This window comes from Diospyros lotus, unplaced genomic scaffold (assembly GCF_014633365.1).
Source record: "Diospyros lotus cultivar Yz01 unplaced genomic scaffold, ASM1463336v1 superscaf2, whole genome shotgun sequence".
NCBI lineage: Eukaryota > Viridiplantae > Streptophyta > Magnoliopsida > Ericales > Ebenaceae > Diospyros > Diospyros lotus.
This window is the reverse complement of record NW_026267105.1, coordinates 410625-425407: the sequence shown is the minus strand read 5'-3', so window position 1 is coordinate 425407 and position 14783 is coordinate 410625. Positions and strand designations below refer to the sequence as shown.

General features: G+C 36.5%; 1 protein-coding gene across 1 annotated transcript in view; it reads right to left on the bottom strand.

The window, feature by feature from the left end:
- Positions 1 to 14783, bottom strand: part of LOC127793305 (molybdenum cofactor sulfurase) — a 103041-nt gene that overhangs the window by 26824 nt on the left and 61434 nt on the right. Inside the window, exons 9-14 of the mRNA XM_052324152.1 lie at positions 6868 to 6984; positions 2834 to 2911; positions 2621 to 2722; positions 1903 to 2002; positions 1373 to 1477; positions 748 to 812 (exon numbers count right to left, since the gene is read on the bottom strand). Coding sequence (XP_052180112.1) covers positions 748 to 812; positions 1373 to 1477; positions 1903 to 2002; positions 2621 to 2722; positions 2834 to 2911; positions 6868 to 6984 — 567 coding nt within the window. The remainder of the gene's footprint in view (positions 1 to 747; positions 813 to 1372; positions 1478 to 1902; positions 2003 to 2620; positions 2723 to 2833; positions 2912 to 6867; positions 6985 to 14783) is intronic.

Sequence of the window (14783 nt, the reverse complement as noted above, 5' to 3'; positions counted from 1 at the left end):
GTGCGGAGGATACAACTTTGTAGTATTATACATAGTGTTGTGTTTCTCTTAGTTGCCTTGAGTGAGTTGAGTTTGTTTTTAGAGTTGTATATATACCTAACTATGAATCAAGAATTTCTCTCTCTCTCTCTATCACACACACACACATTCTCCAATTGTCACCAACCATTAGCCAGAATCGTCATAAGTTCATGGATGTCACATGCCAAGTGCGACCTCAAATTGCATTCTCTGGTTAAAGTTTGGACTTTGTGAGTGAATGTGTGCGTACTTGACACATTGAATGTCTAAATGAAACAATTCTGACAGAACATTAATGATAGAGATCTATGAATTATTTGGTCATCCTTTCTTTTTGAATTGATCCAGAAAGCTTCTCGTCAATCTAAACAAATGTTAAATTTTTAGGCAGTTCCAAATAGCCTAGGGTAAAACTAGAAAGCTATATATTATATGTCAACCAATTAAAAACACCTGAAAAATTCCAAAAAATATCAAATAATCACCAGTATGAAAATGAATTTAATTCCATATAGAATTAGTAATGAGGAGATGTATCATGCACAACTTTAGATTGTTACTATGCTTATTCAAGAATAGTCCTTCAAAAAACAAATCATAGTACATTAAGCAAAATAATAGATCATTCAACGGTAACTAAAGATTTTATCCTCACTTGTTCCGGTGAGACTCAGTGCAGAATTGATGCAACATTAAGGACTGTGGCATCATGAAGAAAAGTTTTACCCTTTTTTGTGTAAGAACTTCACCGCTCAGGCTTTTGAGGAGCCACTCTCGATCATATAACAATCCTGCTCAAATAAATAAATAAATAAATAAATAGGTGTAAAGAGAGCTATTGGGATTAACATCGCTTATAGGCTTTGCATCATCATTTTGTTTACTAAATTAAATTGTTTCTCTCTTGTTTAGGGTATTCAAAGCATGATACGAGCAATTATATTAATGCAAAAAATGGTGGAGTCAATATTTACATTTAAGGTTAATTGTGTAATTAAATGAGATTTAATTGTGGAAGATAAATTAGCCAATCAGTTAGTACAAAGTCATAAGATGAAATAGAACACCTAACTTGCAGGTCATAATTCCCCGCAGCGAGTATGATAGAAATCATAGAACCCTGATATTTATTGTCACATGAGTTATCTCAAAAATGTATTCTTGCATATAAAAAATTCATCTGTATGCATCTAATTATTTAAACAGCTAATGATTACTAATGCCTTGCCTATTGGAAGGGAATGATTTACACGAAAGTAAAAGAGTTCATTATATATCAACTTTCACATGCATCTAACAGTCATATGTTTAAATAATCAAAACATGATATTTGCTACGAATATATAGTTACCACTACTGCACAGAGGCCAGCTGTCTACTTGGAACCCTGCACAAGACTTTATTGGGTAGATGGTAATAGATTGAAGATAACATCTTGCAGCTGCTCTTTCAGGGACTGCAATTTAAAAATAATACATATGTTAAGTAAAAATGATATATAGGAATTTTCGTAATGAATGTTTTAATATTTGAAGACAAATCCTTTGGACTTCTTAATTTATAAAGACATTTAGAATGCCTTCTTAATTTCTAAATGTCTTATAGAGTTCTTAATTAATGTATAACCTCTCTAGTTAATGTATGTCTTCTGGATGACCAAGCTTATTGAGCTTCCAACTCATTAATTTAAGCCACTTGGTTTAAATCATTTTCCAACATAGGATCTATAAAATAGTCTCAAAATATTCTACCAATATTCTCATGATATTCTAATAGACAAAAACAGAAGAAAAGGGAAAAGAAACATCAGAAAGCTTGAGAAACAATAAAGCTATAAATTACATTAACCAGTAGCAGAGTAAATGAGGTATGGAAAATCACCTTTGGTTGGAAGGTGAATGGACCTTGCTCCTGATGGTAATATGCGTGCAGGCTGATTTTGCACTGATACAAAGTAATTAGCCAGGAAGTCTAGACATTTCTGCATGCACACAAAGTGGAGAGCAGAGAGAAGGATCATTAGATTGATAAGAATCCTTACTGGTTAAAATTTCCTGCTAAGTAACCCTCAGATAATTGGTGAAAAACTAAATCTAGGATTTTGAGGAAAATCTACTCTTAGGCATAAATTTAGAAATTATCAAATCAGTAACTTTATTTTTTTCCTAATTAGTCTATTATTTCTTCATTTAAAGTATTTTCTTCTCTAAGTAGGGTTTGTTCACATCCTATATAAAATTCTCTTGGTGTAAAGTTCAAGCAGTCTTGATTATTGAATTGAAAAATAGAGTTGTTTCCCATGTGTGTGATTTTGTTTTCATTTCTACATTAAAGGATGATAATTTATTGATATAACTTAATATCTAGATGTAGAAGTAGAACCAAAAAAGAATCATTTTTTGGAAAGAGAAAACTAAAAAAGATAATGAATCAGAGAATAATTGCAGGAAATTTTCACTGTATGAAGAATCAAGATTTAGTATTATCTTATGGGCCCTCCCTTGCGTAGTGAGTTAAGGACAGCGGCTTTAGGGTTATATGTTTCAGCATCTTCAAACAACTGAATTCAAATGCTACATGAAAATGAAAGAACCTTTACCCTGGCATCTTCAAATGTTGACATATAGCCAAATGATATTCTAACGGCTCCTGTAGGTTTCCCATGCACTATGTCATGATCATCCCAGCAAATATGCCCAGCCTAAATTCAAGAAGTAAAATGATTGGCTAAGAACAAACTCAATGCTTCTGCATTCTAGAGACCATTCTTATAAACAACCAGAGGCAGAAACCAACAAGGTATGAGGAATACCTCTATGTTGGAAAGAAGATCTGAGTGAGACAAGCCAAGATATTTAGCGCAGGCACCAGGATTGCAAAAGCATCCTGTCTACATAAAAAACAAGGAAAAAATAATGATGAAACCAGTATTAGTAAACCATAAAGCTAGGTGGGTGGCTGAAATTATTTTTCTCCCTCAAGGATAAGATATAAGAACCCCTGCAATATAGAGAGATGCATATATACTCTCGTGCTTAAACACAAATATAAACAACGGTAATGCTATTTATACACAATATTTTGACACTGTGCTTGACACTCACAAAATTATAAGTATTTTTTCAAATAATTAACAACACTTCATGAAATTATCAACTACTTTTAAAAAATTATAAACACATTAAAAATTAAAAATGTTTCTAATTTTTGAAAATTATAAACAACTTATACTTTTTTTAAAACCTATAAACACTTCTTACACATAGCAAAATGAAAATTAGTTGATAATTTATGAGAAATATTTATAATTCTGTGAGTGTTAAAATACTATGTACAAATAGCATTACCATATAAATAATAGCACAACACATCTCGGATGTCTCATGTCCTATCATGCTGATAAAAAGTGAACATATTCAACAAAAAAGGATTAATTTGTCTCTCCATGTGGTTCCATTGCAGAATGGTGTGAAAGCTTGACATTGGTTACTAGGACCATCCATAACAGCTTTAGCTTTAGGGACAATCAGTAACCTGATATTCAGAATGTACGCAAGCAACAAAACAAAATTATTTCCTATGACACATATGCTATAGACCATAGATGGTATCATGGTTAAAAAATGAGAAGATCAATACTTTCTTAAACTGTAATTCACACGATGATTGAAAAGAGATGCTTGTTTAGTACCATTGCAAATGCATAATTGTAACACCCTGTGTTACTGGTGTTAAGAGATTGAGAAAGAAAGTGAGAAACTTCCAAAATTTTCCCTTGAGAAGGTGATGGATCTTTGAGAGTAATGGTGCCCTATGAGAGGGGTATTTTGGTAATTTGGATAGTGAAGTCCAATAAAGGGTAATTTGGTAAATTGAAAATAATTCTTAGATGGAATTAAGTATGGAAGTGAATTAATTTCCCATTTTGGTATTTATGTGGTGATAAATGGGATTAATAATTCACAAATAGCATTTTAGTAATTTGGAGTGGAATTCCATAAGGGAATTAAATTATCAAAAATAGGAAAAATAGTGAATATTCAATTATCTGAGGAAATAAATGATTTTCCATAAATTTGGTGAATAAATGTGGTGAAGACACATGGATGGCTTGGATGGAAACTTGGAAGCCAAGGTTAGTGTCTAGAGATGACACTTGGCAAAGTCTTGTTCAAGTAAAATGGTGGGATTAAATAAATCCAAATGTTAATGGGAATTAGTCATTCATGTAATGATGGTGTTTGATTAAAAGAAAATTCAAATGAAATGGAAAATTATCTCCCATTAATGCTATGAAAATGTGAGATTTATTATATATGTGATGATATATATTTATGTCTTTCAAGATGATGGGCTTGAAAATAGTTCAAATTAAATAAATAGAAAATAGAATTTATTTATGGATTGGAAGACTTGATCCAAGGGTGGTGGGTGGTTCTTGAAAAATCCAAGGGTGTGGATTTATTCTTGAAGAGCACATGGAGTGTGTTTTCTTTGGATGGTTGAGATCTAAACTTGTAAAGTGAGATATAATCCAATGGTGGATATTTAAGAAGATTAAAGGCCATGGATTGTGTTGCTTTCAATGGCTAAGATTTATTCTTTAAAGAAAAGTGAATGGCCAAGATTTATTTTTATTAAAGCACATGGATTGTGCTTTTGGTGAAGGGCTAGGATTTATTCTCTTAAATCCACAAAGATCTAAGGGTTAGGATCCATTCTTGAAAGTGGGGAAAATTAGTATAAATTAGCAAGTAAGGAAGACTTTGTCTTCCTTTGGCCATTTGTAGAGAGAAAAGAATGGAAGATGAAGAAGAAATGAGAAGAAAAGGAAAGGAAGAAAGGTAAGTATTCTTCCTTAGGGTAGTATGCAAGTTCCTTTTGTTCCATTTAATGGTAGCTTAGTCTCTTTAAATTTTGTTTCAAGGATCTCTTAAGAAGAAGAGTTGGGAATGAAGCTAGGAAGTTCTTGAGGCTTCAAAGAATAGGAAAGGTAAGGGATAGCCCCATGGGATGGTGGCTCGCAAGGTTGTAAATATGGTTCATGAACTAATATGTGTGCATTGACATGTTGTTTGTGTTCAAGGATCTATGACCATGAGGTTGTGTGGGGTAGGGTAGGTTTAAGCCTCAAACCAAGGTGGTTGTGAGGATGTGAAAACCCAAACTTTGTTGCATTGCATGTTTTGGCATCACATTTTATATTCATGTTCATGCTTATTGTCATTGCACCCTTATTGAGCTTAATAGCTCACGAGGTTTTACCCTCACATATAGGTTGTCAAGGCATGGGAAAGTCAAGGCAAAAATGGGATAGCATGGGAATGAAGATTCAAGACTATTGTATGGCTTATGGAAGCCTATTTTTGTTGTATTGATTTATGTTGTAATAAGCACCATGAATGGGTGTAAGAAATATTATTTTTCTTTTGTTGTGTGTAAGCTTTGTGGAAGAAGAAAATGGGTACTTTTGGGGTATGTATGATGTGTATGAAAGCTGGAAAATTTGGACTAGGAAGTCCAAGAGAAAAAAAAAAAAAGGGGGGGGGGGGTTAAAGTGGTGGAAGGCAGTAGCAAGGCCACCAGGTGGCCTGTAGGGGGCCACAATGGCAGCGGGTGCACGGGGGCGCACGGCAGGTGAGCGTGGCCCACGGCCAACGCACTGCAGGGCCCCGGGTGCACCAGCAGGCCCCGCCAGCCAATTTTGTTTCAAAATTTTGAAAAAATTGGGGATTTTGGGGCTTTTCTTGGTTGATTTCAGGTCTCGGAGGAATTTTGAAAAATAAAGGGATTTTGGGTATTTTTAGAGAATATGCCAATTTTTTTGGAAATTTAAATTATTTGAGTTTTTCCTTGAAATTGGTAAACAACTCAATGGGTTGATTGGAATTTTGAATTTTATGGAGCTCGGTGGAATTCTTGGAAAGAAGAAGAATTAAAAATGATGATTGGGCAAACTTAAGGGAAATTAATTAACCAAGTGTGGTATGGTTAAAGCCCAAATCTACTAATTGATCCTGGAATTGAGGGAAGGGAAGGACGAAACCTAGTTCCCACCTAAGGCGTTTCGTGTTGAAACATAGTCCGCCCTTGACAAATGACCGGGTATGTGAGCAGTTCGAATAATTGTTTACAAGTGACACCCGTAAGTGGGAGCGGGGCATCATAATAATTATGCTTTCAGCTTTTGTAAAAATGGTGGAGGTACAAAATATTTCTCATTCATGAACAAGGAGAAATGGATGGATGAGAAAACTGAAAGAAACAATAGTAGAAACTATAACTATTTAATTACAATGAACAATTTTGGTTCCTAAGGTATGGAACCTGGGAACTACAACTGAGTTTGTGGAAATCAAACTCGTTACTTGATTCCATGAAAAGAATTCTACTTATACAGGATTCTATGCTATCTAATCCTAATATTTAGGAGATAAAATACAATAGGAAGATAAAATACAACAGAATTTAAGCTATAAATAAGAAAGGATAACAATCACATCTACTCCTATTATTCCTCCTGATTTCTAGGAGCTTTATCTTTAATTATTTCTGCTGTCTTTATCTGGTTTTGACCGATTCCTTTAGCAGCTTAGAATTCTCTCCTTTATCTCTTTTAATCCCGGTAGCACTCCTCATTTACTTAGGACTCTCCAACATACAATAAAGAAAGAAAAGAAAAAAAGAAAGAAGAAAGTGTAGCTATGGAAATTTAGGAGTAGCATCTGTTTAAGGTCAGGCACAAGTGACAAACAAAAGTTTCCATTGGAGAAACCACTTGTCAAATGATTTGTCATATAAAATAAACAAAGAAAACATGATCGGTTAGCATTTCTTAAATCTTACCCTAAGCTGAATCCCAGACAAGGAAGCCAATTTCTCCACCTCACGATAACCAAACCAAGAGCCATCTGGTCTTTTCAAGTTGAATGAAACTATAGGACCCAGTTCATCATATAAAACCTGAAAGTTGGAATTAAAGATCATACGTAAGGGAAAGAACTGAAATTTTGCAGTTTGATACAGACTTAAATATAAAAGGCCTGAAAGGGAAAATATTTTAAAAATTGTGACTTGAGGTTGCAGTTATCTTTTATCTCCATACAGTAATAAAATTTAGATGCTACAGCCTTATTATGTGTAAGTATATTCTCCAATGTAAACAACCACCTTTCAAGATTTTGCATGAAACATGAGTGAGTTATACTGGACACTCGGCACACCTCAAAGTTCATGCATAAACAAATTATCATTAGAAGATATAAGTGCATCAATTAAACAAAGGACTTTTAAGTATTGTTCCAGGCATCAACTAATAACCTTATTATGCCCATGACGGTACACTGAGATATATTTAACAGAGGTACCATTGTGCTTGAACATATTTTGCCAAAATAGGCTGACAAAAACTGGATCTCTATCAGTTCCGAGAGATTTTGGGAAACCATGACAGCTTGACCACCATGTTTATAAACAATTTTGCTACCTTGAGTGCAGTAAAAAGGGAGGGTAGAACTCAAAATGAGCACATTTAGTCAATCTATTAACTACTACTAAAACTACAGAATTCCCTTTCGTAAGAGCTAGAGAGATAATCAAAACTGTAGAGACTGAATTGAATTAATAGTACTGCTCTCTGTTATTCAACAACTAACAAGCCTGCCAGCTGTTCTGTTTGTAACAAACTGACTGCCACATAAGCTAAGAAAGAAACTGAAAATATACTGTCCACAAAACAAGAAACTAAACAAACTCTCCTTCTATTCGCTTACTTCTATTCTTCGTAATTTGAAGTAATATTATCCATAACATTCCCCCCCTCAAATGACACCTGGTAGCTTGCATAGAAGCATTGTGCTCTGCTTGTTCTTGAGTCTTAAAATCTTTTAAAATTCCCTCTTCAGCAGTGTCCTTCAAAGGAAACTGAGGAGAAATCTTCTGACATAACTTGTGACACAAAGATAAGAACCAATCCCGAGAAAGCCCCTTTGTAAAAATATATGTTGTTTGATGCTCAGATGGTATATATTTGATATCAACATCACCATTTTCAACTTTTTTCCAGACAAAATGAATATCGATCTCAAGATGTTCAGTCCAAGAAAGAAAAACAGGATTTCCAACTATACTCTTTGCTGCAGTATTGTCACCCATAGTACTGGTGATCTGGAAAAGGATAAGGAGGATTTTATCCACAAAACTTCTGTGACTCCTTGAGCTAGAGCTTTATATTCCGCTTCACCAACTGATCTGGCCACTACTGACTGCTTCTTTTAACTCCAAATAAGTAAATTTCCACCCAAATAGACACACAAACCACTTGTAGATTTTTTGGTAACCCTATGGCCAGCATGATCTGCATCGGTGTATGCCTCAATAGTTAGTAGTCTGATACAAGCCTGCCAATGCTGCTGTTTAGGAGCTACAAGAAATTGATTCAACTTGTTGACTGTAAATGCAATATCTGGCCTAGTATAGGTCATTCTTAAGGGGACTGTCAAGACTTAGGACTTGAATCTAGGGTTTCTAATGTAGAAACGAGAAGGAAGAATGGAAGAGAGAGGAATAGAGAGAAAACAGAGAGGGAATATGAGAATTGTATTCAAATTCTTGTTATTCTCTAATAGAAGTTGGTGCAGCTTTATATACAGCTAATCAAGAAACAGTTACAGGATGTAACTGACTGCTAACCACCAATGGTATAGAAAAAATCTGCTACAATGGTCCTCACAATATCTCCTGCACCTTAAAAGCTTGACATTTTCCCTTCCCTTCAAAATTTTCTTGTCCCCAAGAAAAACAAAGAAGCTTGGCAGCATGGGGAAATTGAGTTTACATACCAGGCATGTATTCCCAGGTGTTATTGTCCAGGTGCAGATGGGACCACCGGACCAATACTTGTGTAAGAGGAAGATTGTTCCTATAAATCACTCTTTTATCCAAAATTAAGGTAGGTTCCACCTTGAAATCCCCATCAGTAGTTACAGGAGGAAAAGTAGGACAGGAATGGCAGTGGATCCAATGGTTTTCTTCAATAAAGACACATGGAAAACTAGATGCATATTAGTATCAGGTGGAAGCTGCAAGCAAAAGGCAACAAGACCAACCTTAGCAATGATAGAGAAGGGTCCAAAATACTTTGGACTGAGCTTAGAATGAGAAAAAGACTTCTGATGGGAGTGTTTAATATTGAGATAAACCAAATCACCCACAAAAAACTCCCTTTCACTTCTTTTCTTGTCTGCATATTGCTTCATCCAATTTTGGGCAGTGGCCACCTCCCGTTTAATGAGTTGAAAAAATTCTTGGCAGGTCTGTAAATATTGATGCACTGCTGCTACTGAAGAGGAAGAATCCACAGTGGCAAATACCCAATAAGTGAGCAAATTGCAGGTACTGGGCCAGATTGTGGAATTACAGTGTCAGACACTATTGTGAGTTTGTGTCAGACACAATAGATTGTGGAATTACATGCAATTTCACCACCAAATCCATAAAGACTCTAGCTACTTCTTGGGCAGTAAAGGGATGAGAAAGACTCAAGAAGTGAGCAAATTTTGTGAGTTTGTCCATTACCACTGGAATCACATCATTTCCTTCTGATTTTAGCAGTCCTATGAAATCCATAGAAAGATAGGTCCAAGCGTGCTCTAAAATACCCAGTGGTTGTAACAAGCTAGGTACAACCACATGCTTGTGTTTGCAACGCTAACAGATGTCACAAGCTAGCACATAATCAATCACAGTCTGCTTAAGTTTCGGACAATAGAATAATTTCTTAACCTTATGGTATGTTGATCTTATGCCTGAATGACCCCCTGGGGGTGAACCATGTAGGAATTGTAATATTTGATTCCTAAGCTGATCATTATCTCCTACCACAACTTGACCCCGGAACTGAAGTAATCTATTTTGTGAGAAGTTAGAGGTAGAACTCCAACCTAAAAAGTCAGCTTAACAGGTGGAGGGATCCTCCTTCTTATATATAGCCCAGGTCTCCCTTGCTGAGGCGATGTGAGATTCTCACACTCTTCCCCACGTCAAAACTTCTCTAGTAACTGATACATGCCCAGGTGATTAGGCAGGATACTGATCCACGACCACGACCAAGGGTAGTCCCTAGCCAAGGGTTGGCTCTGATACCACGTGAAAAGTTAGAGGTAGAACTCCAACTTGAAAAGCCAACTTAACAGGTAGAGAGATCCTCCTCCTTATATATAGCCTAGGTCTCCTTTGCTGAGACGATGTGGGATTCTCACACATTTCTTAGAGGATAACTTAGCTTGCTATTTGGATTGATGGACAACTGAGTTAAGAGATCTTGTGCCCAAGTAGTAGGCTCATAACTAGCAGTCCCTTCTTACAGTCAGTCTACAACTATTAAAATAATGACAGCACAAGGACCACCCTCAAAACTTTTTGACAATGCATAAATGACCAAATTTTCTTTACATCGGAGGTATTGAATGATATAGTCAAGGCCTAACAAACATTGACATCCTTTTTTGCTGCAACTGTGTATGAAGTCGTCGTTGAAGGAGAAATTTAAGTCTCTCATGATCAGTTTGAATTATGAACTGATTGCCTTCCAAATAATGACGCCATTTCTCCACAGCTCCCAAAACTGTTATTAATTATTTATCATAGACACTAAGTCCCAGACTCCCAAATGTTTTGGTGTGAAGGCCTGACTAATGAAAGCTAATGATTTTCCTTCTTGAATCAAAACCGTCCCCACTCCCTTGTCACTAGCATTAGTTTCAAGAATAAAGGGCTTTGTGAAATCCAGCAAAGCCAAGACAGGGGCCTGTGTCATAACCCTTTTTAATTCAAGAAAGGTTGCTTCTACTTGGAAATTCCATCGAAACCCCATTTTTCTTAAGTAGCTCAATTAAGGGTTTGCTTATAAGCCCATAATGCTAAATAAATCGCCTATAGTAACCAGTAAGTCCCAAAAACCCACGTAATGACTTGATTGAAGTTAGTCTAGGCTATTCAACCATAGCTGCAATCTTCTTCGGGTTTGTACTAACGCCTTCACTCGAAATGATATGTCCCAAATAGTCCACATGGTCCTTGGCAAAGGTGCATTTAGACTTCTTAACATATAATTGATTGAATCTAAGGACTTCAAATGTAGCCCTAAGGTGGTCAAGGTGTTGGGCAAAAGTTTTACTACACGCAAGGATATCATCAAATAACACAAGTATGAAAACTCTCAAATATGGACTGAAGACATGGCTCATAAGGGCTTGAAAAGTGGCGGGAGCGTTGGTTAGACCGAAGGGCATGACTTTAAACTCATAGAGGCCTTGGTGGATTCGAAATGCGATTTTAGGAATGTCTTTAGGTCTTATTCTTACTTGATGGTACCTTGCCCTTAGATCAAGTTTGGTAAAAATTGTTGCTCCCTTTAATTCATCAAGGAGGTCCTCTATAATAGGTATTGGTGTTGGTGACCGAGGATGTGTGTGATCTGCATAAGATATGGAGATATGCGTATGGAGATAATATGGAGATATGCAGATTTTAGTAGCTTCCTAATCCGGAATGGGAAATGATCTTTCCCATTCTAGACTTAGGAAACTTTCCTAAGATTGTAAATATGTTTTTCTTTCCTATGTTGTAATTCTTGTAGAAGGTAGGTTTAGGTTCCCTAATGTAGTTTCCCATCTCTTCTATAAGTGGATCTCCCGTGTATATTCAAAGATTATTGGAGAATGAACTTATGATTCTCAGTTCTTCTACATGGTATCAGAGCCTAAGATACCAGTCAAGCTTGCCTAAAAATTCTAAGTGTGCCTTCATTGCACAGTTTCCTTTCTATTCCTCCTGAAGCCTTCATTGCCTCTGTCTTTGATCTACTAATTATTCTAGTAGAGATGTCCAAACTATCTCAAGTTGCTCACACCCTAACAACCAGAGAGTTAACTTCGATTGAATTGCCAACCGGAGTCGGAGATTTGCTGGGTATGCACCATTCCTACCGGTTAGACAGTAGGAATTATCTGCGGTGGGCTCAACTCGTAAAGACCTTCCTCAAAGGCAAAGGGAAGATCAACCACTTGACTGCTCCTCCTCTGAGCAACACAAATCCCTCTTTCACAGCATGGGATGTTGAAGACTCCCTAATTATGTCTTGGCTATGGAGTGCAATGCAACCTGAGGTTAGTAAGAATTTTATGTTCTTAAGTTCAGCAAAGGAGATTTGGGATACAGTGAATCAAACCTACTCTAAGGTCCAAGATGCCTTAATCATCTTTGAGATCAAGACCAAAATTAGTGGTACTAGGCAAGGACCATTAACTGTAACATAATACTATAATAAGATGAAGGGCTTATGATTGGAGCTTGATCACTATCAGAACATCAAAATGATGTGCAGTGAGGATACTGCCACCCTCAATAGGATTTTTGAGAGGGATAGGATTGTAGAATTCCTAGTAGGCCTCAATTCCGAATTTGATCAAGTGAGGATTCAGGTGCTTGGTAGGGATAAACTTCCTACACTTAATGAAGTGTTTGCTATTGTTAGAAGTGAAGAAAACTGGAAGGGTGCCACACTTAATGAGAATCCTTCTAAAGGCTTTGCCATGATAACCAGTCACAAAGGAGGAGTAAGGTTCAAGGCAAGGAAATCGAAGGGCAAAACAAAAAATTCTAGTCGAGAAGGGCAATGGTGTAGCTATTGCAAGAAACCTAGATATACTAGGGAGACTTGCTTCAAACTCCATGGAAAGGAAGCAGTCTTAAGCAAGATAGGGGGATTTAGGAATCTAAAGCACTAGGTTTATCTCTCAAGCAAGGAGCAAGAGTAAGCTGGGTCCTCTAATAAAGCTGATTCCGAGGGACTAGATCTGAATCAATTGAATGCGGAGGAGATTAACAAGTTGAAACATTTTCTACGGACCATTCAAGATGGAGTTTGCTCTCTTGCACAACAAGGTAAACACCTTAATCCTAACTCATGACAAGCTCTTATTTTTGGACATTGACCACACCTGCCCCTTGTGTAATGAGGCTGAGGAATCTATCAGCCATCTATTTTTTCGTTGCCCGGTCAGTTCGGCAGTCTGGGAGCATATAAGAATGTGGTTTGGCATTTCCAGAGCCATGACTTCGATCCCTAGTGCCCTCAAATGGCTGAAGAAAGATGCCAGAGGATCCTTTTGGATATGCAATGCTAAGAAAATCGCCCTTGCTTGTTCGGTCTATCAAATATGGGCAGCAAGTAATTGCCTTATTTTTTATAATGTTCAGCCTTTAGTGGAGGGGTTCATTCATAGGATTAAAACCTTTGTATACAAAGTAATGTTTTCTATGTATCCTCATGTTTTGGTCCTTTTTGATAGCCTAGCTATAGGCCTATAGTTTTTGGATGTTATCCATGGTTCCTGGGTATGCCCAGTGATTGTTTGTACATTTGATTTATACATATTTACCGATTCGATAAAAAAAAAATAACATGTGGATCCTAGATTCAGGAGCTACTGATCACATGACCCCTAACTTAAATGTTTTTGAGACATATGAGCCTCTTGAAACCACCAAATAGATAACTATAGCCAATGGAACCTCAGTTCCTATCCAAGGATAAGGCAAAGTCAATCTTGGTCCTAAGTTATCCATCAAACAGGTACTTCAAGTATCTAATTTGCCTACCAATCTTATCTCTATTCATCATCTTACTAAAGAACTGAATTGCCATGCTAATTTCTCTCCACATATGTATAAATTTTAGGCTAAGGACATGGGGAAGATAATTGGTGTGGCTAAGGAACAAAATAGACTCTATGTCTTACAAAGGGAGAGTTATTTCCCTAGAGGGAGTCAACTAAGAATTGCTTGTTCATCACAGTCAATCTCAGATTTGTCCAATGTTTGGCTTCATCATTTTAGGCTAGGTCATCCTCCGTTTGTTCTCTTAAAAAGTATGTTTCCCACCTTGTTTAAGACTCTAGACCCTAGTAGTTTTCAATGTGATGTGTGTGCCATTGCTAAACACCATCGGGTGTCTTATCCAATAAGTAATAAACTGTCATCTAAGCGATTTTATTTAATTCATTATGATTCTTGGGGACCATCCCAAATACCCAATTGTTCTGGGGCACGATGGTTTATTTCTTTTATAGATGACTATACACGGATGTGTTGGAATTTTTTGTTAAAAGACAAAGCTGCCATTGAGACCGTTTTACCCTCTTTTTGGAAAATGATTTCCACTTAATTTGGTACTCCCATTAAAAAATTTTGCACTGATAATGCAAAGGATTATTTCAACAATCACTTGTATCAGTTTTTCCAACAAGAGGGGATAGTTCATGAATCTTCTTGCATAGATACTCCACAACAAAATGGAGTAGCTAAACGAAAGATGAGACATCTCCTCAACATGATAAGATCTCTTCTTCATCATCACTATGTTCCTAAATTTTTTTTGGGGGAAACTATCCTAACAGCAACTTATGTTATTAACTAGGTTCCATCTAAGATCCTAAACAACCAAAGTCCCTTTCACTGTTTGGCATCATTTTTCCCATATCTAAGTTTGCATTCTCCTCTTCCCCTTAGAGTGTTTGGGTGTGTGTGTTTTGTTCACATTCCTAAAACCAATGAGGACAAACTTGATCCTAGAGGTCTTAGGTGTGTCTTTCTTGGATATTCTCTTACCCACAAGGGCTATAAATGTTACAACGCTACCTCTCTGAAATTCTGTCTCCAAAGATGTCACCTTTGTGGAATCATCATTTTTTAGTCCTACT